General features: G+C 43.1%; 2 protein-coding genes across 2 annotated transcripts in view; one reads left to right on the top strand and one right to left on the bottom strand.

The window, feature by feature from the left end:
• NDUFAF5 (NADH:ubiquinone oxidoreductase complex assembly factor 5) lies at nt 1–26,818 on the bottom strand. The gene is made up of 11 exons (XM_069954393.1): nt 26,412–26,818; nt 24,391–24,431; nt 23,190–23,253; nt 14,982–15,029; nt 12,553–12,656; nt 9,205–9,244; nt 7,711–7,908; nt 5,592–5,652; nt 3,980–4,063; nt 1,455–1,537; nt 1–169 (listed from the first exon to the last, which is right to left on the bottom strand). Exons 1-11 carry the CDS (start codon nt 26,640–26,642, stop codon nt 74–76), a joined length of 1,050 nt encoding a protein of 349 aa, XP_069810494.1. The 5' UTR covers nt 26,643–26,818; the 3' UTR covers nt 1–73.
• ESF1 (ESF1 nucleolar pre-rRNA processing protein homolog) overlaps nt 26,429–27,320 on the top strand; it is a 62,558-nt gene continuing 61,666 nt past the window's right edge. The window contains exon 1 of the mRNA XM_069954392.1: nt 26,429–26,902. The gene's annotated coding sequence lies outside the window, so the exon portion shown is untranslated. The remainder of the gene's footprint in view (nt 26,903–27,320) is intronic.

Below are 27,320 nucleotides of genomic sequence, written 5' to 3'. Positions count from 1 at the left end.
TTCACCATTAATAATATTTATTATAAAACCCATTTTAGCAATTTTTCATAGACAAATCTATTGTGTGCTGTTTTTAGGTGTCCTCTTTTTTAGAATTTGAAACTATTTCATTTACTCTTCCTAGTTGTCCGAATGACATTGTGGCGGAGCCCCTCTTGGCTGGCTTTGCCTGAAAGAACAAAAAGAGAGAGGAAAATTTTTCCATTCTGTCAGCAATTTTTACTTGGGGCGAAATTGGATCACCACACAATCTCATTGAAGGCAATATGTGTGATGACAGTCAGGTTATTTTATGGAGCGAAAAAACATTTCATTCATTTCCTATAAATGTTTCTGTTATTTAGTACTAGTGACACAGAGAAGTGTAACATCAGTAATCATTTATAGTTTAATGTAGATATGACGACATGGACATTAGGGTAATGGCTAACATGTTGTTATAATTATTATGAGCATTGTATGGAAATGTAAAATATATATATTTTCTGTATATATAATGGTAGCACAGTGGCTCATGGGGCAGCATAATTTTTGTACGACACTTGAAATCTGGGTTCAAATGCACCTAAGGAGCACACTTGCATGTCCCCAGATGTGGCTCCTACCTCCAGGACCTGCCTATTTTTTGAGATATAGGGCTCCCTGGCCCCCTCTACCCACAGGTTGTGGTACTACAGTCAAAACGAGTTAAGATGGGTTCACACTGTGTTTTCGCAATCCGTTTTTTTTTTCATCAGTTTTATGCAAAAAACGGATAAAAGAATGGATGCATTTGTGTGAACCCTTTTTGATCCAATTTTCCATTGACTTCCATTATAAGGCTATGTTCACTCAACGTATTTTTTCGTATTTCTACAGCCGTTGTAGCTGATTGCAACAACGGCCCTAGTTAATATGAAAAAATACGATGGCTTGCTGTCTATGGGGTCCCGGCTGGAGCGTATACACATAGCAAACAGATGCGTTTTGGTCCGTTTTTTTTAATTCCTTTTATATATAATGGAAGTCAATGGAAAAATGGATCAAAATAGGGTCACACTGATGCATCCATTCTTTCATCGTTTTTTTTGCATAAAACGGATGAAAAACAAACTGATTGCAAAAACACAGGGTGAACCCATCCTAACTCATGTTGACATCCTTTAACAATAATGTATACGTAATAGTGCTATATTACAAACATACAATACTACAAAACCCCACACATACACAGTACCGCTATATCCCACATACATACCACAGCTAAGCTATCTTGTACACATACATTGTGCCACTATGTCCACACATAGTTCTGCTATACTGAACACACATATAGTACGGTTATATGATTTATATTACAGTAATATATTAGGGTCCTCCTCATAGGGGACATATGGACTGATATGAGTTATGTCAATGCGGAATATGTAGGGGTTATGTAAGTCACATATACGTATTCTTATATAACATATTACCTGTGATTCATGAGGTTTCCACCCGATCATACAGTAGATCTGAAATGTAGCTGGTACAGAGCCATCCTCCTCTCCATACATCTCTACAGAAACAGGACGCTTATATTAGGGACAGATCTGTACAGTAGATCAAAGGAAGATAAAATCCAGCCATGATTTGTTTCCATTACACCTGACACCTGGGCCGGAGCTCATCTGTTTGTGCTCGTCTGCAAAAACCCTCCTCTCTGGTTCAACATTTTATTCATCAGGCCGATGTTTCTGAGATCAAGCTAATACTATAGTACAGGAGAATGATGCCAGACATGTTAGACCCTTACCTGCAGTCCCATCAGATTTTTAACCCCATTAATGACTCAGCATTGTTCAATACTGAATGACAGAGAGTTTTCTCAAATTTTTCGTCTCTTTATTTTTTTTAATTTATGCCATCATTTTGGGGACGGGAAAAGCGAGTTTTGTTTTTTTTTAGTTTTATTTTTATGGGAAAAAATTCTGCACTGCACTGGGAGAATACTGGTACTTGTTGTACCATTTTGGGACACAAATTCTCCATCACTTTTTACTAAATTTTTCATGAGGTGGGGTTATTAAAGGGGTTGCTGAGGCTTAGAAATACATAGCTGCTTTCCTACAGAAACAGCACCTCTCCTGCCCGCAGTTTGGCCCCGTTCACACTGAGCAAGAACGCCAGAATTCCGCAGTGCTCAGTGTGCTGCTTTGAGTGAAGGAGAGGGCGCGCGTGTGTGTCCGCTTCCTCCCCTCTCCGCTCAAAGCAGCACACTGAGCACGGCGAGATTCCGCGGCGGAGAGCTCCACCGCGGAATTCCGACATTCTTGCTCAATGTGAAAGGGGCCTTTAGGTGTAATATTGTAGCTCAGTTCCATTGATTAAACTGCAATACCACACACATTCTGGGGACAAGGGAGGTGCTGTTTTTGCAATAAAGTAGCTGTGCTTTTTGTAATCCTGGATAATCCTTTTAAAACACAGCAATTTTGGCAATGCCTTTATAATATTCAATGTAAGGAGTAAATAAAGTGTGGTTCATATAATGCACCTTAATACTTCTGTACTGCAGAGTATTATGCCTGTCAGTGTAAAAATGAGGCTCCACCTTTGGTAGGGTCTAATACACTTCTGTACTTTATAGATATGGGGGTGGCATTGTTGGGTCCACAGTTGCCATAGCAACCCAATGACACCCTACCCTGGCAATGCATGATAGCCAATGGAGGTGGCCCCTCCATTTGCCCACTCAGATGGTGCAGTCTATACAGAATACAGCATCTAAGTGGTTGCATGTCTGAGATGAGGTTAATGCTTATCCCAGACATTAGGGTCCCTTTACACACACAGATCATATGACAGATATCTGGTAGATGTTTGCAGCCAAAGCCAGGAACAGACTATGAACAGAGATCAGGTCATAAAGGAAAGACTGAGATTTCTCTTCTTTTCAAATCCATTTCTGGCTTTGGCTGCAAAAATCTGCCAGATATCTGTCAGATAATCTGTGTGTGTAAAGGGACAGTTAAAGTCAGCTGTATAATTCAATTGCCAACTGAAGGTGATGGCGTGGGCACAGTTTCATCAGTATGCTGTAATAGCAGGGAGGCTCAATATGTGTTTTTTAGTGGTACCTTTTTGGGGTACATACAAACTTTTTTTTTTTTTTTTTTTAGATGGTGGTATGGACAAACACATCAGTTTTATTGTACACAGAAGTGATGGTGTGAGATGTGTATATGTGTTTTTTTTTTTACATTATATCATTATATTTGTTTCAAAAAACAATAGTTTGTATAAGACAAATGTATTCTATTTTCTAAAACCTTTAGATTTTTTTCTTCCTTTGCACTGACAGATATTACAGTGTATTATGCTGGTAAATATAAAACTAAAAGACAGCCCCTCAGACCTCGGCATAAAAACAACTGTGCTGCACAGAGCCGGGAAGGACAATGCCAATGGGGGAAAAGAACTACTTATAATCTATGGTGGCATCTGATGGGATTTTTTTTCTGACTGCTTGTTAAAGTAATTTAAATCTGAAAAGCCCAACTTTAGTCCAATATTCTAACAAGGGGTTGTTCACTTGGGACTATTCCTAACCCAAGAGTACTTTACAGAAGCTGCTAAAGGGGGGTTAAATATTATTAAACTATGGGGGAGATTTATCAAACATGGTGTAAAGTGAAACTGGCTCAGTTGCCCCTAGCAACCAATCAGATTCCACCTTTCATTTTCCAAAAGAGTCTGTGAGGAATGAAAGGTGGAATCTGATTGGTTGCTAGGGGCAACTGAGCCAGTTTCACTTTACACCATGTTTGTTACTCTCCCCCTATATCTTTATATTAAAAAAAAAAATGTTCTTGGCACTACGAAGCATGTAAATAAGGTTCGGTCCATTGCTGTACTGAGGAACAAGGTCAAGTCAGAGTGTATAATATTCTCAGTAACTGGTAAACCAGGAATAAACGATTTTTGAATGGCAAAAAAGGATAGAAGAACAGCGTGTTACCTTGATATATGGCTGCAGCTGCAAGCATTGAATCCCTGTGCAGAAGGCATCTCCTGTTCCAAGCACAGTTGCTCTCGCCCATACCTAGAACATACATAGACATAAAAATGACTTTAATTTCCCATCTGCTTTTAATCCTTTTCAGGACAGAATGTGAAACATGGTAAGGAGGTTCTGGAAAAGATGAATACTAAGGAGCACTTCTTGAGAAAGTAGTGTCCCTCTTTGGGATATCCTCTAGTATAGCAAATATGTCAATTGTCCTGTGTCAAAACTCCAAACTAAAAAATATTATATGACGGGATTGTCAAAAATGGCCTAAAACATGGTGTAAATTACTAAATTTATTTGAGGGACACCGATATCCCAAACCTATGTAAAAGAATATCTGCTTGCACCATCTTAAAAGACATAATTGAAACAACATGGGCGCTACATAATTTGGGATCAATGCTTCTCTGCTGAATAGAAACTTCTCTATAAAATAAACCTCAGTATGTTTTTTTTTTGTATTTGTATAGCACACACAGATTCCGCAGCACTTCACCTATCTGTATGGCTTTGGGTGTGGGAGGAAACCAGAGTACCCGGAGGAAACCCGCGTAAACACGGAGAGAACATACAAACTCTTTACAGATGTTGTTCTTGGTGGGATTCAAACCCAGGACCCCAGTGCTGCTTGTTTACCCTCAGAAAAGTTGTTCTGCTTTCTAAGTGTACTGATTTCCATGAGAAATCTGGGGTCACACAGTCCCGGGAGACCTCGGTGTCTTTGGTGACTTGTATCACTTGGGGAACAGAACAAACTTTAGAAGACTAAACAAAACAAGAGCTGATGCATCCGACTCTGAAATTCTTACTGCAGATTCACTCATCTTCTTCCACGGCCCTACAATGAGGATACCAGGCAAAGTATGGATGCCATGACAGTCTCTATGTATCTGTATGAGACATGACGAGGAGTCATGGTATCCAAGCTCCTCGAGGAAAGCCAAAGTGATCTGCCAAGTAATTCTGCCCCTTTGTTCTAGCGACTGGTTGACGTATCAGAAGCCGGACCCCCACCAATCATTACATGTTGCTACGACATGTCAGAAGTTGAGTAAAAAGTTTAGGTGTTGGTAATGCAAGACCAGGATAGGTGGGAGACAGATCTGGAGTGTGTGTGGTACCACTTAAACTGCAGACTGTGTTACAGTCCAATAGTGGGAGATGTTCACAGTCATTACAATGTATGTTGACACTTTTTTTTTTTGCAATAAACCATGCACAGTTAATCCATACCATTGAATTCTATCTAATACATAGTAGATGGAGACATATCTTAGTTTTAGGACATGTTTTAGCAATTAGGAGAACAGATTCTAATGTTTTGCTGGTTACACAGTTATCCACAATAACATACTGGACCAGTTCAGATCTGTCACAATTACTTCTGCTTGTTATGATGGACATCACAAGGCTTCGGGATACACAAGCTCGGTAGCAATCTGTCGCTCTATCAATGAACATCGGCTAGTGCAAGAATTACATAAACTCTTCCACAGACGTCAGTGACCTATCGCAACCCTATACCATCACACTATGAAAGAAAACGCTAAAAATCACCCACCTTGTAAATCTTTCATCAGCTCAAACATCCCAGGATAGTGAACCTGGATTTCATCTGTATCCTGCGCGGAGAGAAAGATTAGCCCAGGCACACGAGACACCTCGGCTCAGACTGAATGATTGGGTGTTCTTATATTTTTATCATGTCACCGGGTAATATATCACTCAGTGACACTGCCCTGCTTTTATGAGTTATGGACTGGGTGCTGGGGTTAAAGAGGTGACCAATGCCAGTGAGCAGTATAAATTTATAGGCGTGCCATCACGGCTACAGATTGTCTATAAAATGAATGACATGGAGCAGATGGATTTTAACAGCCATAAAACATAAGCCTGTTCAATCAGATGAAGACAGTCCCTCGCTAAATCCTTTGCTTCTACCTGCACAGCAGTGAAAGGGGGAAATTTTGTCTTCATGTTCTGATGGATACCTTACACAACAGGGATGGGGAACCTTCAGCTTTGGCTGTCCAGGCATGATGGGAATTGTAGTTTTGCAACAGCTGGAGGGCCGGAGGTTCCCCATCCTTGACTTACAAGAACCCCAGCAATAAGCTGTTCTAGCTGGGGAATGGTCAGTTCAGTCATACATTCTCTCTGTAGTAACTGCTTCAAGTCCTAAGCAAGTAACCTCCTCCCCCTCTTGCAAAGGGCTATGTCCCCTAGGAGTAAGGGTCCTATTCCACGGCCGAGGAGGGCCCGATCAACGTTGTAAACAAGTGCCGCTCGTTTACTGGGCCTATTCCACGGCCCGATGATCGTTGAGCGAGGGCTGCAAGGACATCGTTACCGATGTCCTTGCAGCCCTTGCAGCATCATCATACATTACCTGGCTGCAGGGCTTGTCCTCCGCTCCGTCTCCTCCCCGGGTCCCCCGCGCTCTATCTTCTGAATGGCCGGTCAGCTGACAGGCCACACTCAGCCAATCACAGGCCGCGGCGGACCCGGCCTGTGATTGGCTGAGCGCTCCATCAGCTGACCGGCCATTCAGAAGATAGAGCGCGCGGGACCCGGGGATGAAGACAGCGCAGACAAGAAGCCCTGCAGCCAGGTAATGTATGATGATGATGCTGCTGTTTCTTCTCAAATCGTCGGTCGCCCGCCGCGCACCGCTATTCAACCGTAGCGATGCGCTGTGGGGGAACGATGATTTTAGGTCTGGCCCTAAATGAACGATCAGCCGATGACAAGATCATCGGCTGATCGTTCTCTCTATTTCAGCAAACGATAATCGGCCGAATCGGGCCAAATGGGCCCGATCCGGCCGATTATCGTTACTGTGGAATAGGGCCCTAAGGCTTGTACAGGAACCTTCTTTCCTGTAAGAGTCTGGAGACAGCTGGTCACCCAATTCTGCTGAACTTGCAGAGTTTGGCCACCATTAAAGGAGAAGTCGGCAAAAATGTTTTATTAAAGTATAGTATTGCCTCCCAAAAGTTATACAAATCACCAATATACACCTATTAGGGGAAATACTTATAAAGTGCTTTTTTCCCTGCACTTACTACTGCATCAAGGCTTCACTTTCTGGATAACATGGTGATGTCACTTCCTGGATAAAATGGTGATGTCACTTCCTGGGTAAAATGGTGATGTTGCGACCCGACTCCTAGAGCTGTGCGGGCTGTGGCTGCTGGAGAGGATGATGGCAGAGGGATGTCCCTTCAGTGCACTGTGTCCCTCAGTGTCCCCCTGCCATTATCCTCTCCAGCAGCCACAGCCCGCACAGCTCTGGGATCCAGGAAGTGACATCACCATGTTATCCAGGAAGTGACATCACCATTTTATCCAGGAAGTGAAGCCTTAATGCAGTAGTAAGTGCAGAGAAAAAAAGCACTTTATAAGCATCTTCCATAATAAGTGTATATTGGTGATTTGTAGAAGTTTTGGGGGGCAATACAATACTTTAATAAAAAATTTCACTGGACTTCACCTTTAATCTAATGTGTATGGCCAACTTTACTCAAGCAAAACAAATTCACCTAGGGACTCACGCTTCGGTGTACCTTGAATTTCTGTAACATGCAGCTATTCATACACATGGCATACACTTGGCCTGGAGACCTACTAAACCCAATAACATGTAATGCAGCCATCAAACATAACTTTTTATTACTTACAACAGTCAACATGTTGAAGCCAGCTCTCCCCATCAGATTCCCCAGGTCATTTACAGCTGTGAATGGGGACACATGTGGGGAAAATCCTCCTTCTCTTTCAATCTCTGCCAGCTGCAATGAGCAGCGGAGTTCATATAGTGTTTCTCCACCAAACATGGCCCCGATGAATACGCCGTCATTCTTAAGCACCCGATGAATCTGGAAACACATGAATAAAAAAAAAAAAGGTAAAAAGGTAAAAGTAAAAAAAATGCTGGCAAGTTATTTATATTATTACAGCCATTGTTCCTTAAAGCGGTTATCCAGCGAAAATCTTTTTCTTCCAAATCAACTGGTTTCAGAAAGTTATATAGATTTGTAATTTACTTCTATTTAAAAATCCCAAGTCTTCCCATACTTATCAACTGCTGTATGTCCTGCAGGAAGTGGTGTATTCTTTCCAGTCTGACACAGTGCTCTCTGCTGCCACCTCTGTCCGATACAGGAACTGTCCAGAGCAGTAGCAAATCCCCATAGAAAACAAAACCTTTCTTGCTCTGGACAGTTCCTGTATCGGACAGAGGTGGCAGCAGAGAGCACTCTGTCAGACTGAAAAGAAACCACCACTTTCTGCAGGACATACAGCAGTTGATAAGTGTGTGAAGACATTAAATTTTTAAATAGAAGTAAATTACAAATCTATATAACCTTCTGAAACCAGTTGATTTAAAATAAAGAGATTTTCGCTGGACAAAGCCTTTAAATCCACTCCTATGAATGCTGATTTAGCATTTACACTGTATAGATCCAAATGAAAGAAAAACGTAGGGCACTAACTGTTCGGTGTATGTCTAGCTGGAGTTTAAGCAGCTGAATTTTGTGAGTAAAGCACAGGGAAGGCCCCTGCTATAGTTACCATGTAATGGCTACATATACTGGGCCCCCTGCCCCCTCATGTAAATACAACCGATTCGTGACATCAAATTTTTTTTTTTTTTTTGAGAAATTAAAGCCTGTTTGATCTACTACACTGAGGGAAATAGTACTATATGTGCATTTCCCATAATTAGTGTACATTAGGAATCTGTATAACTTTGCTTATGTGATAACATATTAAAAAATACATTTAGGCCAGAGTTCTCCTTTAACTCCCAAACAGATTTCTGATCAATCAGACCCAAAAAAGTGAATCACTGTGATTTTTAACCAAAGGAAATGTTCCCTTCATCCTTCATTGCAGGATTGATCAAAGTGGCCAACCTCCTTAGAGTAATAGGCAGACTTTATTACCCATATTTAGAGGGAAAAAACAGCAGATGATCCATTTACATATTGCAAATATAATTATATAGTCTATTTATTTAGTGTAATAGAGGAAATAATCCCAAGGGGTTGAGGTAATTACATGATTGTAAAAGATGCAACTAAATGAGATGGCATCACTCTTTAGGCAAAGGCAAAGTGCCTAACGCCAAGTGCTGGGATGTACTTTAATAATAAAACTATCTTTATTACCTCTTGAAACGCTCTAGGTAGGTCATTCACCCAATGTAAACTGCAAGAAAGCATAAAAAAGTATTACTGAAAAATGCATTGAAGAACAAAATAATTTGGGGAAACTATAAAGAGTAATTTATTTATATGACAGGATATGAAAAGAGAAAGAATATGATGTCTTTGTGTAATAGACACCAAGGCCTCATATTCTCCTGCTAAGGAATATGGAATGCTTAGGATGAGATCGCTGGAAGAGGCCGAGGGGCACAGAGACAGCAAGGGAAGCAGGAAGGTGTCACTTTCAGGGCTAGAGGGGCTGGTTCACACAAGAAGAACTTTAGGTCAAGCCAGGGGCCTAACTACCACTAGAGCAGCCATAGCAGCTGCTACGGGGCCCACAGCATCAGGGGGCCCAGTAGGGGCGGCCTCCTAGTTTAGAAGTTTCCTGACCCCAGCCACTCAGTATACTCTTGCCTGTCATCCCAGGCACAGGCTCTATACAGTAAGCTGGACAACTACCTACTTATTATATAGAGACCGTGATTATGACAGCCAGGAAGATGTAGAGGGGGGGGGCCCTCCCCCAAACCCCCAGCCCTTCCCCCATCTTCTCCTTATGAGCTCAGGCTTCATCCTGCTCCCCTTCCATGTCAGAACAGAGGAAAAGGGGGGATAAAGCCGCACACAGACAGCTGCTGCTGCTGCAGGGGAAGAGGAGTGACTGTAAAAAAACTGAACACCCCAGAGCTTCCCTACATAAAAAGTGAGCATACTTATGTGTATGTACATGTGAATGTGTGCATCTACTATATGTAGGGTGCCTTTTTATGTGTGTAGCTGGGAAGGGGGGAGGCCAATCAAAAGTTTGCTATGGGGCCCAGTCATTTCTAGTTACGCCACTGGGTCAAGCCAAGAATACAGAAGGAGATATTATAGGTTCAGGTTATCTTCACTAGGGGGAGTTGTGTACAAGGAAGAAGTAGAACCTTATTTGATTTTTTTTTTTACTAATTAAAACTGGATACTGTAAATAATTATTATTTTCTTATGTGATTTTATTTTCTGATTGTAGATTCTTTTCATTTTTTTTTTTTTGTAGATGACTGTGGGGACAGCTATCTTGCATTTAGCTTTATGCTTTACAGCAACCACGTGCACCATACCATGTAGTCTCAAGTTGACTCAATGACTTCTATGGAGGAGTGAATTGGTGGCAGGTAAATATAAATATATGCAAAAAAAGGGGTCCGTGGAGCCTCAGTTACGAGTCTCAAAACACGGGAATAGCCAGATATCCCTCTCTCCAGAGAAGGAAGCCCATTGCCAAGGGGTGCCTCCTAGTGGGGAGAGCACCAAACCACCCTGATACGTAGTCCCTCAGGTCCTCACTCTGTTACGAGCTTTGGGACCTAAATAGGGAAACACCAGGGTGGCCCCTGCAAGTGTTTTGAGACTCGTAACTGAGGCTCCACGGACCCCTTTTTTGCATATTCAAATTTAGTATGGGACAATCAATGGAGACTCTTAAATGAGTACTCCATTGGAATTTTTCACTATTCTCCCTGAGTTCAGTGATTGTTGTGTTTTGTTGGTCTATTTATCATTGCCCCAGTAGCCAGAATCCTGCTCCACACTGACGAGGGGCAAATACCCCGAAACTGCAGTCTGTGGATGGATGCCTAGCCTTGGTAACCCTTGTCTTATGTCGTTATACTCGCCACAGAGTTAGACTTCGACTTGCAGGGGCCACCCTGGTGTTTCCCTATTTAGGTCCCAAAGCTCGTAACAGAGTAAGGACCTGAGGGACCACGTATCAGGGTGGTTTGGTGCTGTCCCCACTAGGAGGCACCCCTTGGCAATGGGCTTCCTTCTCTGGAGAGAGGGATATCTGGCTATTCCCGTGTTTTGAAACTCGTAACTGAGGCTCCACGGACCCCTTTTTTGCATATTCAAATTTAGTATGGGACAATCAATGGAGACTCTTAAATGAGTACTCCATTGGAATTTTTCACTGTTCTCCCTGAGTTCAGTGATTGTTGTGTTTTGTTAAATATATATATATATATATATATATATATACCCACTTTAAAGAGTTTAACCCCTAAGGATGTGTTCACATTACGGAATCGGCACGGAGAAGTTCCTGAGGATTCTCCTGTTCGCCCCCGCTTAAATCTCCATTTTATTTATGGCAGATTCCGCCATCCACCCAATGTCAATTTTTGGGGCGGACAGTGGAATCTGTCTGAGCATAGGATGGAGTCTATGGGACAGGCGGAGATTCAAGTGGGAGCACGCGTGGGCGGTGGAATCTGAGCGGATTCCGTAGTGTGAATGCACCTTTAATGATCAAGCAATTTTCTTAGTTATTTCACTGTCACCTCCCAAGGGCCATAACCTTTTCATTTTTTGGCGACATAGCTTGTTTTTTGCGGGACAAGTTGTACATTCTGTTGTACATTCTATTTTTATAGCATTCATTATGTGGGATAAATAATGAGATAATACCCAGCCCGCCCCCTCCATAGCTGCTCACGATGTTTATTCTTAGTGGGTGGCCCTGATCGACCCCCTCCTCCCGCCCAGCACGCCCCCTCCCTTGCCGTTTAGCTGACAGCCGACATCCACCTCAGCCCAGGCTCCCAGTGCCGATCACACTCCTGCTATCTGCAAACTGTGACAATGAGCAGCATACTTTTCTGGGCTCCTGATCGGCTATCAGCTGAGCGGCAAGGGAGGGGGCGGGCTGGGCGGGCGGAGGGGGTTGCTCAGGGCCGCCCACATAGTGAGCCGCAAAGGAGGGGGCAGGCTGGGCTGGCGGGACAGCTTCCCTGCGGCGGCGGCGTACATAGAGCCAACTATGTATATATGAATATGCATAGTGGGTGGGAGGGAAGAGGATGGGCTAGGCGGGGTGCGGCAGTGCTCGGAGCCTGCCAGCAATGCCCTAAATGCTCTTAAGCAAGGAATTTGCATAAGAGCATTTACCAATTTACTAAACAGTGCAGGGGAGCAGAGACACCTAATTATCAGCAATCTGCTCCTGGGGGACACAGCTACTGCAGCATATCAGCAGGTTCCCTGGGAAGAACCTGCTGATAGTGCCGCTTTAAAGAGGTGGCTTGAACTTTAAGGGAACCTGAGTTGGTCTTGAGATTATATCATCAATTCTCTATACTGTTAACTTATGTGAAGCAATTCCCTTTCTTAGTAATACAGAAAGTATATCTTAAAATCCACATCAGTCAACATCATCTTCATATAATGTAAGAGACCAAACTAACAAAAAAATACAAACTATGAACATGTTAGTATGGTGATTTGACACTAGAAATTGCAGCAATGACAATGAAGTAAAGTTCATACCTTAAACTGCTGACAACAAGGTCAAACGTATTATCCTTAAAGGGCAGAAATTCTTCATCTGCCATTACATTTATTGTTGGGATTTCAGAAGCCGCGCAGCTTTTCTGGAGACGTAAACCATAATAGAATTACAATGAAGAAAATTGTGTAGCTGTCGACAGTGATTGTAAAAGTGACTCACTTGCAATTTTAGTCAATTTTTGCTTATTTTTCTTACCTCTTTGTTGTCTGACAAATGATAAGATGTGCTTATTTATGTTACTGCACGGTAAGAAAAATCTAGCCGATTAAGGAATAAAAACGGTGCTGCAGTCATCTACACGCAACGTCTCTTATACCTTTGGCTAGAATCAAAAACATTCAAGTTTTCCCCCATCATTCTACATTCAATAATGCATAATGAGAAGGTGAGAACATTATTTAAGAACGGTTTTTAAAAGTTATTGAAAAATAGAAAATTTGCCAAGGTTATTTATTATTCAAGTACAGTGGTACCTTGTTTTAAGAGTAACTTGGATTAAGAGTGTTTTGCAAGAAGAGCTCAGAGTTTTTCAAAATTGTAGCATGGATTAAGAGCATTGCTTTGGTTTAAGAGCTCCCTGTACTGGGGGGGAAGGGGAGTGGAGGAGGGGCATGGTTTGCATAGCAGGGTCTACAGCAGTGTACTCTGACCCAGGAAGTCTCCTTCACCTTCCAAATCATAGCACATCCACCTCAGGCTGGGACTTACGTCAGGGGACAGGACTGTGGAGATAATCTCTTCATAGTTGTAACGCCTCTCTCCCTGAACAAAGAGTGCTGCTAAACTGTGACCACATCTGCCCTGCTCATTCCTTCATGCTCCCTGCAGTCTCTGTCAGTCCTTGTGTTTCCTATCCTCTCCATTCCTATAATGTGCCTGCACTTACACTCAGCTATACACACTGCTGCTATAATGTGCCTGCACTTACACTCAGCTATACACGCTGCTACTATAATCTGCCTGCACTCACACTCAGCTATACACACTGCTGTATAAAGAAGTTTTGTCACTGTCCTCCTGCACAGCTGTGATTCTCACTTCCTGATTGGTTCATTCTGAACACACACCCCTTCCCCATTGCTGTCATGTGACCACACAGATCTCTGACAGCAGCCCTGCTTCTCTATTCTAGCCTGTTGTACTACGCAACTGCATTATGGGTTTGCAGTTTTTATCCTATATCTACAAACTGCTACTGTTTTTAAGGTTTAAGCACTTACTATACATTATACTCCGCACGCTGATTGCTATACTGTACAGCAACTTATAATATAACATATTCAGCTGTTTCTCATTGTTTGTTTCATCTGTTCAACATATTATTCAGAATACAAAATCATTATTTTTGGGGTGTGGAACCAATTGTCTGCATTTCAATAATTTCTTATGGGAAATTTTGCTTTGGTTTAAGAGTGGATTTGGATTACAAGCACAGCCCGGAACGAATTATGCTTGTAATCCAAGGCATCACTGTACTTCAATTATTCAAGTAAATTCAATTGACTGGTTGGGATTTGAGAAAACACATCCCTGTCTATAGAAGGTCTGACAGCTGACAATACATATGAGAAATCACCAAGCCATGAGGAGGAAGGAATTGCCTATAGAGCTTGGAGACAGGGTTACATGGAGGCCAATCGACCCTCTCTGCTTATTGTTACCACTCTATGTTCACCATCCCGGCATGCTGGGCAATCACTGGCTGTTTTGGTGATCTGCCTCAACCACAGATAGAAAAAGCAGTCATTTTTTACACTTTGGGTGCGTTCACACTACGGAATCCATGCTGAGAGCTTCCAGTGGATTCCGCCGCTCCCACTTGAATCTTTGCCAGTCCTGTAGACTCCATTTTATGACCATGTGGATTCCACCGTCCGCCCGAAGAATAGACATGTCAATTCTTAGGGCGGATGGCGGAATCCGCCTGGACATCGAATAGAGTCTATAGGATGGGGGCAGACTCAAGTGGGGGCGACCGGCGGAATCTGCTAAAAGTTCTCTGCGCAGATTTCGTAGTCTGAACATGCCCTTTGGGATAGAGAACAGGAAGCAGGAAATGCCCCCCTCCTAATTGGAAAGGCACTGGTATGGGATTGGGGGCAGGTGAGTACAGGTTACTGATTCTGCTACCCTGGCTGGTGTTAACTGCAGAAGCATTTCTTTGGAATACCCCTTTAAATTCAATTCTATCCAAAACTAAGAAACTATAACCCTTCAAGATACTGGAGATACAAAGCTATGGCCTATTAGATCATACGGACAATCCCTAGCTAAAGGAAAGTATGTATATTAGACCGTGCACTGAACTCATGGTGTGAATAGCATTTACAGGTAGTTTTTTTTTTTTTTTTTTTTTTTTTTATAGCAGTTGAAAGATCCTAACAAAAACACAGGATGTCTCTCTTACCAGCGCTTCCTCGCACACATCGGCTTGAACTAATCTTTCTACCGTTTCCTACAAATAAAAGCAGAACAAGGCCATGAATTCCCAGTCTATACAAGTCTCCAAATAAATAGCCCCTATAAATAGTGTTGATAAGAACAGCCCACATAAGCAGAAAAATATACACCATCCCATGCATCAGCCACACTCGCAGTGTTATTTTACTTTCCCAACGGTTTATGGCGTTATTCCAAGCAGCCGGCAGTATCTCGGGCCGTACATCACAGTAGGAGTCAGCCTCGGTCATGTTTAGTACCAGAATTCCTGCACACACATATATTTACTGGAGCAATAACGCAGAGATATCAGCCATTATGCACAAACAGAAGCAGAAAAAAACTCCAATCCCCGAGCAAAATTATTAAATAATGCCGCTATATAGACACAAGTGGAAATTCCAATTACAATGCATTGTGCAACTTTATTTAGGCCTGTGATGTATTGCTATGTGTAGTGTCGGGGACGGAACGAGCGCTGATGCCTTCTGACAAGACTTAGAGCCCAGCATGGTGGTAAATATGTCTCAGAAGGCAGCCGCTGAGACATCTGTGCTTATTGATTGTCTGTCTTCCCAGGTACCTCGCTCGGAATAGCATCAGTTTAGGGTTTTCGGGAAGGATAATGTTCTGCCGTGTTCTCTGGAAATGACAGGTTTGTATCGGCCTGAAAAACTGCCAAGTGCTAAAGCGTCATGAAAGGTCTGAGAAACCTGCAATCTGAGCTGGATTATATAAAAGAACAATTAATGGCGGGTATCTGACATGACATGGACTTTCCATTTGTGATTCTAGTGATACACAATGGCGTAGGTAAACAATAGGAAACCAATTTGGGTCTGTTTTTATTCCATTGTGTAAAATAAAAATAAAAAAAGAAAGAAAAGAAATAGTATAACCAATGAGCCTCCTTAGCCTTAAAGTGTCACTGTCGTTTAAATGTTTTTGGTTTCTTTTGCAGAAATCAATAGTACAGATGATTTTAAGAAACTTTGTAATTGGGTTTATTAGCCGAAAAATGCATTTTTATCATGAAAAAGCAGTTTGAAGCTCTCCCCCTGTCTTCATGATTGTCTATGGAGAGGGGAAGGGTTGAGGGAGATGAGGCACCAAAACAGGACAACAAAGAGTTAATTTACAGCTACATCACCAGGCTATCTCCTCTGATGTCAGCACTGACCTCTCTGACCTCTGAATACAGCTTGCACACAGGTCCCGCTGTGTAATTCTTTGTTCTTTGCTCTCTGCTGCTGACTAATCTCCCCTCTCCCCTCTTCATAGCACAGACAGGATCCGACTGATGTAAAGGGGTTGAGATTTCCTGATACTGAGCAGTGGATGAGAGAGAGAAAGGGAGGGGGGGGGGGACATGGGGAAAGTCTTTTTGAATGCAGATAATGGCATATTTGCCTAATAAACCCAATTACAAAGTTTCTTAAAATCACCTGTACTATTGATTTCTGCAAAAAAAAAAACTAAACAACAGTGACACTTTAAACCATGGGGCAGATTCACTATTCCAGCTCTGCAGTTCCTGACACAAATGTTGGTGGCAGCAGAGGGGCCACGTCACCACTTACTTCTGCCACTCAAATTATGTATTTATTTTAAAGGAGAAGTCCAGGCAGACATCTTTTTTTTTCACAAGTGCTGGGGAGGGGAGGATAATAGAAATAACATGCTCTCGCTGCCCTGGCTCTAGCGCTGGTGGCCGGATACCACCGCTCCGGTGCCCTGGACACTTCCTGGTCTGAGTGGGGACCTGGGTCACGATGTGTGTGGTCTGCTCAGCCAGTCTGTGTCTATAGTGGGGTCCCGTTTCGGCTTCTGACTGGCTGGGTGGACCTGACACTTCAGGACCCAGGCCCCCACTCAGAATGGTGGTATACAGCCACCAGCGCTGGAGCCGAGGAGGTGAGAGCATATTATTTCTTTCATCCTCCCCCTTCCTGGCACTTGTAAAAAAAAAAAAAAAAGAGGACTGCCCGGACATCTCCTTTATTGAAGTAACATTACAATGTAAAATAACTTTATTAAAGCAATGTATCATTTTTCTGGATTCTCCAGAGTACCCCTTTAAGCGATACACATTGTGCATAGAGCATTCCTTTAAATGTATATGAATATAAGGAGCTAAGCTAATTTCTGCTACACAACTAGCTCCAATATTCTGGAGCTGCTCTCCAGAGAGCAGACACTAAACAACGCTGTTTATTCACGGATAGACGCCAAAAGCAATCTGATGTATAGGAAGGAGGCCAGCAGATGGTAAATGATATGCAACAGCTATACATACCAGCAGCACTATGGGCACAGACATAACTTTAAATGTAAATCCACAAAAAAACAAAAACATTCCGAGCTAAAATAAAATATAGATGTTATAAACCAAGTGCAAAAGTCCTAAAATCCGAGCCGGGCCTGTAAATTATATCACCTATTAGCTATGTTTTATATCGGCTATGCCGACAAAGGGGAAGGAAGCTATTTAGCATCCATGACAAGGAGGACTTGGCATCTCTCCTGGCCAACAAGATTTGATTCGTGAATGAGATTAGCAAAATAGATTCCGGGGAGCGCGGAAATAGGAAAAGAAAGTGAGAATCTATTCAGTTAAAGGCGAGGAGATTTCTTTTTACTTGTTTTCGGTTGCTGTTTGCCAGACACGCCATGAATCTGCTGTGAACTGTGGAAGCGGCCGCTGCGTCTCTTCTGCGGAGAACTGTATTCCCTCATTTATAACATCGGTAAAAACGTCAAGTGTCTCTGTGAACAGCTTGTCTCCCGCATTTAGGGATGGATTAGAAGGCCCACAGCAGCCAGCGAGTGGGTGTATGTTCATCTGACATCTGTGACAGAAGCCGCAGCTAGTTCCAGCAGAAACATTGATGGAAACGGCCGGTAGGAGGCAGAGAGTCGTGTACGTCCTTCTTAAAGGGAAAGACTCTAGACTGGCAAATATGGGATGGATGTGGCTCCAGTTTGGGGCAAATGGGTGTAAGTTTTTAATCCCATTCCCAGTCTGAACACATATATTTTATTTTTCCAGGTGAGGCCTTTAAGAGTGGAAATGCACAAGTGAGCCAATTCTGCCAGGATTATTTTATTATATTTATTCTATGGCTTTGTCACCAGAGATGTCCAGATGTATTGGATCAGTGGTCTGGATTCCAGCAGTGCAGTGTAGATAGTGGAAGCCTAGCAGCCCTGACCATCACCCGCATCTCCTGGGCAAAGACCATTAGCAGGAGCCATCAGACAGGAGAAGGCTAACAGGGGTAGCAAGGGGGCCAGAGTCACTCATTTTCTTCCCCCAGCTTTACTTATCGGAGTGTAGAGCCTACACCAAAAGGGGTAATACTGGCCAGGGCAAGGGAGGAAGGAGGGGGAACCCCAATGGACTCTGACCAGCATATTATCCTCTTCCTAAGAATCACCCATGACAGGCGCAGCCAGGAGAGACCTCTCTACCATGCCCTATACCACAGGTGTCAAACCTTCAGCCCTCCAGTTGTTGTAAAACTACAACAGCTGAAGGGCTGTAGGTTTAAGAGCTGTTTCCTATACAGACAGGAAAACATTACTGTCGTTTATTTATTTTATTTTTTTTGTAGAAATCAATGGTACGGGCGATTTTAAGAAACTTTGTAATTAGGTTTATTAGCCGAAAATGCATTTTTATCATGAAAAAGCAGTTTAAAGCTCTCCCCCCTGTCTTCATGGTTCTCTTATGGAGAGGGGAGGTGTTGAGGCACCAAAACAGGGCAACAAAGAGTTAATTTATAGCTACATCACCGGGCTATCTCCTCTGAAGTCAGCACTGACCTCTCTGACCTCTGAATACCACCTTTCCCACAGCTCCCACTGTGTAATCCTTTTTTCTCTGCTCTCTGCTGGTGACTAATTTCCCCCCTTCCTCTTCTCCCCTTCCCTCTCCATAGGTTACACAGGGCTCGACTGATGTAAAACAGTTGAGATATCCTGATAATGAGCAGTGAATGAGAGAGAGGAGAGAGGGGGGACCTGGGGAAAGTCTTTTTGAATGCAGATAATGACATATTTACCTAATAAACCCAATTACAAAGTTTCTTAAAATCGCCTGGACTATTGATTTCTGCAAAAAAAAAATAAAAATAAAAAATACGACAGTGACAACTGTTATGAAGTCAATCTCTGCTGCATGTTCTCTGTGCTAAAGAAATGCTATGGATTTAACCCTTTTAATGTACAGGGGTAAAATCTGTATAGGACAAATGCATAGTCTGCTGTGTATTCACCATTTCTGGGCATTCTGTCAGGCCTGCTTGTTCCAGTCTGAATCCTTAATCAAAAACTTCTTCCGATCATCCAAAGGACGTAGGTGCATTATATGTGTATGATGTCGTGGGGCGGAAATGCTATTTATTTTCTGCTACAGGAAGAAGCAGCGTATCCCCTCCGTGTGAACACACTCTTATACATCTGCTGTCGGAGAATACTTCTAGAGATAAACTGATGAACAATTATATTAGAGAATCACATAAACAGCGATTCCCTAATGCCGTTTTGTTATCAGAAACTAAGATTGAAGACAAAGTAAGTGGATGTAAAAACATCATATTATGGGGCTCTTATTTGTGCAGTTCTTCCCTACAATCCAGCCAGCACTTCACTCTAATGATGGATTGGATCATTATAACGCTACTATTATTTCTATATTCGTCTAGCGAGAGAAAATAATGAGGGTCAAGAACCTCTTTCTTTAAGATGCTTCTCATAATGACAAGGCTTCATTTATAAACAAGATGCCGCTGAAGAATACCAGGTACCTGGTGAAAACTTTCTGCACTAGTTTTCTCTATAACAACAGTGACACCTGCTGGTTACACTTTGAATTTTCTGCAAATAACATCAGGTAGTGACTATATGGCTGTATGTACAGTCTATGTGAAAGCTGGCTATTTCATGCTAAAAATGGATCAAATCACATATTAATACATAAATTTTTTTATTTATTATTTTTTTCAGGACAAAATGCTTCGTAGTCAAAACCATATGAGATAACAATTTGCTCAATGAGGACAAATTAAAGGAGTTGTCTCCAGTTCAGGATAGGTTTGCAATTAAAGCGACTCTGTACCCACAATCTGCCCCCTACAAACCGCTTGTACCGTCGGATAGCTGCTTTTAATCCAAGATCTGTCCTGGGGTCCGTTCGGCAGGTGATGCAGTTATTGCCCTAAAAACAACTTATAAACTTGAATCCCTGTGCCAACATGGTGTGGCCTAGAGTGTCTGTGCCCTAAGCTTGCGACGTCCCTTCGTCCCTCCTTCCTGCCCTCCTCATCATTAGGAACGCCCCAGGCAGGATTTCTCCTATTCATCACTTGACTGAAAACTGCACAGTGATCCAACACTTCTGCTGTGTTCAGACAAGTGATGATTAGGAAAAATCCTGCCTGGGACATTTCTAATGATGAAGAGGACGGGGAGGAGGGACGGAGGGACATTGCAGGCCTAGGGCATAGACACTGTAGGCCACTCCAATTTGACACAGGGCTGCAAGTTTAAAAGTTGTTTTTTAAGGACAATAACTGCATCACCTGCCGAACGGCCCCCAGGAAAGATCTTGGATTAAAAGCAGCTATCCAACGGTACAAGCTGTTCAAAAGAGATTTCCAGGCATTTTATATTGATGGCCTATACTAAGGATAGATCATGGATATGAGATTGGTGGGGGTCTGACACCCCTAATGATCAGCTGTCTGAAATGGCTGCAGCACCCATATATAAAGAGAATGAAGCCAGAATCTGCCGCCTCTGTACATTGTGTATTGGCTGTGCCAGGTTACTGCAACTCAGCACTCATTCACTTCAATGGCCGTGAACCAAGTGCAGTCACTATACAATGTCCAGCTCTGTTCACACGGCTCTGGCAGACTGCTAAACAGTGGGAGTGCCAGGTGTAAGATCCCATCGATCACATGTTGGTGGCCAATGTTAAGGTCTGGCCAAAAAAAGGTCCTGAATAGGGAGACGTGAGCAGAAATTATGCAGCATCATGCAGTACTCACATGTACTAAGACTAATCTCATCGATATCTTTGATTATGTCACAAAAGTGCTGGATGAAGGTGCCGGGGATATCACCTATCTGGACTTCAGCAAAGACTCTGATACAGTTCCCCATAAAGATCTGATAGAGAAGTTAGAGCAAATTGGATTAACCCCTGGATAGTTCAGTGGATTTGTGGTCGGTGAAGGATAGATATCTGAGGGTTGTTGGTAATGGAGCATATTCTGAGCAGAGACTGGTAACAAGTGGTGGCCACATGGGTCTGGTCTGGGCCCTGTTCTTTTAAATATGTTTGTAAGTGACATAGGAGAAGGTTTGGTAGGTAAGGATAGTGACATAGGAGAAGGTTTGGTAGGTAAGAATAGTGACCTAGGAGAAGGTTTGGTAGGTAAGGATAGTGACATAGGAGAAGGTTTGGTAGGTAAGGATAGTGACATAGGAGAAGGTTTGGTAGGTAAGTATAGATATATAGGAGAAGGTTTGGTAGGTAAGGATAGTGACATAAGAAAAGGGTTGGTAGGTAAGGATAGTGACATAGGAGAAGGTTTGGTAGGTAAGGTTAGTGACATAGGAGAAGGTTTGGTAGGTAAGGATAGTGACATAGGAGAAGGTTTGGTAGGTAAGGATAGTGACATAGGAGAAGGTTTGGTAGGTAAGGTTAGTGACATAAGAGAAGGTTTGGTAGGTAACGATGGTGACATAGGAGAAGGTTTGGTAGGTAAGAATAGTGACATAGGAGAAGGTTTGGTAGGTAAGGATAGTGACCTAGGAGAAGGTTTGGTAGGTAAGGATAGTGACATAGGAGAAGGTTTGGTAGGTAAGGATAGTGACATAAGAGAAGGGTTGCTAGGTAAGGATAGTGACATAGGGGAAGGTTTGGTAGGTAAGGATAGTGACATAGGAGAAGGTTTGGTAGGTAAGGATAGTGAAATAGGAGGAGGCTTGGTAGGTAAGCTTTGTCTGTTGCTGATGACACAAAAGTGTGCAATATGGTTGATATTCCTGGAGGTGTCAGTAATATGGAAAATTATTTATCTTTACTAGATATGTGGTTCAAACAATGGAAACTGCAGTTCAATGTTTCCAAATGTAAAATAATGCACTTGGGGAGGAGGAATCCTCTATCCAAGTATCACATCGGCAGTACTGTGTTGGCAAAGACTTCAGATGAGAAGGATTTAGGGGTAGTGATTTCTGACAGCCTTAAAGCCAATGTACCACTAGGTACATCGCTTTGTTTTTTTACATTAACAGACCAGTGCAGGGATGCCAGTGCTGTGGTCCTTTTTTTGAATTGTCGCCCAGTTCCAGCGCATGGTGCCAGTCTATCCCCAAGCACTGGCCCGGCACGAAGCACTTCAACAGGCGGAACCCCCTCCCATCTGTGACCCGGCTCCATTAAAATCAATGGAGGCGTGTCAGAGTTGGGAGGGGAGAATGTCACACTGGGGTCAACGCATAAATGGTGGAGGGTGTCAGGCATACAACATATCAGAAAAAACTTAAGGATTTGAATCTGTATAATCTGGTGGAAAGAAGAGACAGGGGGACATGACCAAAACCTTATAATACATTAAATGACTAAATAAGGTTCAGGAGGGAAAACTGAACACAAGAACAAGGGGACACGGAGATTAGCTGGGGGAAAGATCAGAAGCAACATAAGAAAATATTACTTTACTGAAAGAGTAGTAGATACTTGGAAAAAACTTCCAGCAGAGGTGGTTGGTAAATCCACAATAACTGAACATAAACCTGCCTGGGATACACATATATCTGTCCTAAGATAATAAGAAAGGAAATACTAAAAGGGCAGATTAGATGGACCCAGAGGTCTTTTTCTGCCGACAATCTTCGATGTTTCTAATAAGCAAAGAAAAATGGAAATACTGCACCGTACATTTAACTGGTCATAAAACGCGTCATATCTGCCGGATAATTTCCATCAGCGTAATAAACAGTGTCACCACACAGATGGCATACACACATCATTTTCCCTCAGGTTTTGTAGAGCTCACCAGGCTTTTCTATGATGTTTTCCAACAGATTTTGCAATAAAAAATGTATGTGTTGTTATGTGATCTGGCGGCTGCAGACAGAAGCCATGTGAACACAGACTTACCTTAGTCAGATGACGGGATATGTAACCTCTTCCACAACCAATATCTAACGCAAAAGGAAACGTTCTGCAAAAACAACAACAACAATTAAATATGTTCTGCATAGTGGGGTCTACAGCACTGTACTCTGACCCAGAAAGTCTCCCTCACCTTCCAAATCATGGCAGATCCACTTCAGGCTGGGGCTTACATCAGGGGACAGGACTGTGGAGGTAATCTCTTCATAGCTGTAACCCCTCTCTCCCCGGACAGAGAGCGCTGCATGTATGTGCCCACATATGTCCTGCTCATTCCTTCATGCTCCCTGCAGTCTCTGTCAGCCCTTGTTTTTCCCATCCTCTCCACTCCTACGATAATGTGCCTGCATTTACACTCAGCTATACACACTGCTGCTATAATGTGCCTGCACTAACACTCAGCTATACACACTGCTACTATAATGTGCCTGCACTCACACTCAGCTATACACACTGCTGCTATAAAATGTTTGCACTTACACTCAGCTATACACACTGCTGCTATAATGTGCCTGCACTTACACTCAGCTATACACACTGCTACTATAATGTGCCTGCACTCACACTCAGCTATACACACTGCTGCTATAAAATGTTTGCACTTACACTCAGCTATACACACTGCTGCTATAATGTGCCTGCACTTACACTCAGCTATACACACTGCTGCTATAATGTATATACTGTATGTATACTTATAAATATGTATGTATAAAAGATGCAATGAGAACATAACCTTACAGTGAGATGCCAGACAAACCTGTAAACTTTGCAGCCAGGGAACTTTTGTCCCTCCATATTTTTCCCCAGAAGATGAATGATGGCGGTACCTGGCGTGCGGCCCTCCATCTGTTACTGATACGCCATGTGAAGGTTTATTTTTATGGCGGCATCAGGGCTGAACGCGCGCTCACCTGACAGCTATGGCTAGGTCTTTAGGATTTGCATCGGCTTCCATGGAACAGGTGGCCCTACCACCTGCCCGACATTTATATCAACCATTCTGGAAGGTTCTGGGCATTGTATGTCGCACACACACAAGCTGCTTTGTCCTAACTACTTTACGTTGGTGCTTTGCATTACAGTGTAGTGGAAGATCTCAATATAGGAAAAGTATGTCCTAGCGATGTCACCTATAGGCCAGCTGGTCAGTGAGGAACGTATGGGGTGTAGAGCGGCGACGTACCTGGCCACATCAAACACGCGGTCAACAACTCGGTCTCCAATCTGCAAAAGTCAATTATAAAGGAGGTTAGAAACTTCTATTAGTGATATTAGGTAGGGACTATAGAGGAGGATACATCAGCCCCTCCCTGGATCTCGGTGGAGTCAAAGAGTGGCCCTCCAGCTGCTGCAAAACTACAATTAGGCCGGCTTCACACAGCCTTAAAGGGGTTGTCCAGTGAAAATCTTTTTCTTTCAAATCAACTGATATCAGAAAGTTATATAGATTTGTAATTTACTTCTAATAAAAAATCTCAAGTCTTCCCATACTTATCAGCTGCCGTATGTCCTGCAGGAAATTTTATTTTCAGTTTGACAGAGCGCTCTCTGCTGCCATCTCTGGCCAAGACAGGAACTGTCCAGAGCAGGAGCGGTTTTCTATGGGGATTTATAGAAAACTGAGTATCGGCCAGAGATGTCAGCAGAGAGCACTGTGTCAGACTGAAAATAAAACATTTCCTGCAGGACATACAGCAGCTGATATGTATGGGAAGACTTGAGATTTTTTAATAGAAGTAAATTACAAATCTATATGAATTTTTGATATCAGTTGATTTAAAAGAAAAAGATTTTTGCTGAAGAAACCCTCTAAGTTAACCCCCTGGGGACCAAACTGTTAGTTCTGTCCACCCCCCAGCAACCCGGCTCACAGCAGACTCTGTGCGCCAGGTCTTGTGCCCACTTCAGCTAGGAAAGGGTCCCTTAACCCCTTCCTTTCTGGAGCGGGTGCATTTTGACCCGAACATGAACTTTAGCGATGAGGTCCATGTTCAGGTCAAAACGCTGACCCGAAAAACGTCAAAAGCACACAACACATTATTCACACATAAGGTCAAAAACACCAGAGAAAAACGCAAACGCATGGGGGAAAAAAACGCCATGTGCCACATTGGCGTTTTATTTATTTTTTGGCCTGAAAAACACCAGACTAGGAGTGTGTGTGAGGGCACCCTTAAAGGGGTACTCCGGCAAAAATATTACTGGTTACAGAAAGGTATACAAATTTGTAATTAACTTTTAAATTAAAAATCTCAATCTTCCAGTACTTATCAGCTGCTGTATGTCCTGCAGGAAGTGGTGTTTATTTTTTTCAATCTGAGAAGATTCAATTTTGGCATTCACCCTATATGCTTCATAGTGTTATTGTAGAACGTACATATCCATCATAAACACAACAGGACGTTTCGGCGTAAGCTTTTCTCAGCTGAGAACATCTACATATGAGAAAGGCGATATCTACATATAACCAAGAGAAGAGCATGGCTGAGCGCTTCTCTCTCCGGCTTCCTGTGATTTCCATCTCACTACAGGAGACAGGCTCCATTGTAAGACGATGCGGCAAGGCTGAGATGGCAGCAAGCCAGGCATAGAAGCACTCAGCCTTGCTCTTCTCCCACCTATATACAGAAATCAGTAGGGGTCTGATCACTCAGACTGGGAAAGATCAAAACTTTTGACACGTCTCTGGCACATGTAATTTTTTTTTTTTTTTTTTTTTTTTTTATAATGACTGATTTGTTGCTGCTGTAAAAGTTGTTCACCAAAAGGTTTTTTTCTTTCAAATCAACTGGTGCGTGAAAGTGCCAGAGATTTCTAATTGACTTCTATTAAAAAAAAAATAAAATCTCCAGTCTTCCGGTACTTATCAGCTGCTGTATGTCCTGCAGGAAGTGGTGTACTCTACAGTCTTACACAGTGCTCTCTGCTGCCACCTCTGTCCAGAGCAGTAGCAAATCCCCATACAAAACTTCTCCTGCTCTCCAGACTGGGAAGGATACACCACTTCCTGCAGGACATACAGCAGCTGATAAGTACTGGACGATTTGAGATTTTCGAGTAGAAGTAAATTATAAATATCTGGCACTTTATGGCTTCAGTTAATTTGAAAGAAAAAAAATTGATGAACGACCCCTTTAATTTTGTGATTTTGCACAGGGAAATCAGGGTGTGAGCGCCCTCTAGTGGCACACGGCGGTGACTCACCTCCTCCCGCAGGTACTCATACTGCTGGGCATTAGCCTGCCTCGCCGCCCAGTTCTTCTGCCTCCTCTTCATGTTCCTGTCAAACACATTGAAGACGCTCTCTGTCCTGGAGGAGGACGCCCTCCTCTGGTCGGGGCCGGCATAGCTGCGCCACCCGCTGCTGCTTCCTGCCCTGAGAACCTGCACAGAGCATCTCCTACACAGCGCCACCCCCAGGACACTGGTGCCCATAGCAATGAGCGGCACTGCCTGCTATCTGTAACCAGTGCCGCAGTAATAACGCTGTGCCCTATAGGAATCCACCGTGTGTCTCCATAACGAGCAGCTCACACGCTGGAAGCCCCAGTACACACCAAGGGCAGCCGCAGCGCAGGAAACGCCAACGTGGAAGTTTGGTCCCTCGCGGCTGCCGTACTGGGGGTGAGAGGTCACAGCCGCGCAAAGGATTGTTGGGAGGAATCACATGGTGATCGGTGAGGAGTAGGAAGAAGGTAATAACTGTGGTAGATAGGTAGATGTGCGTGTGTTACTGTCTGTATAGGACTGTACCTGAGAGGTGATAGCCGGGAGGATAGTGGCTCTGCTGGTGCTTGTAGTTCTACAGCAGCTCCACTAGTGACTGTCTCCTCTAGTCTGATGAAATGTCTGCATTGTAATCAAACCTTATTAGATGTTTATGAAACGATCATTGATGGGGTCAGTCACTAGATATCAATAGTGTACACAGCGCCCCCTGTAGGTGATGTTACTGTGCCCCCCCTATAGGTGATGTTACTGAGTGCCCCCCCCCTGTAGGTGATGTTACTGAGTGCCCCCCCCCTGTAGGTGATGTTACTGTGTGCCCCCCTGTAGGTGATGTTACTGTGTGCCCCCCTGTAGGTGATGTTACTGTGCCCCCCCCTGTAGGTG

The sequence above is a fragment of the Dendropsophus ebraccatus genome, chromosome 15, assembly GCF_027789765.1.
Source record: "Dendropsophus ebraccatus isolate aDenEbr1 chromosome 15, aDenEbr1.pat, whole genome shotgun sequence".
Classification (NCBI taxonomy): domain Eukaryota; kingdom Metazoa; phylum Chordata; class Amphibia; order Anura; family Hylidae; genus Dendropsophus; species Dendropsophus ebraccatus.
The sequence above is the reverse complement of the archived record's forward strand: the minus strand, read 5'-3'. Positions and strand labels throughout refer to the sequence as shown.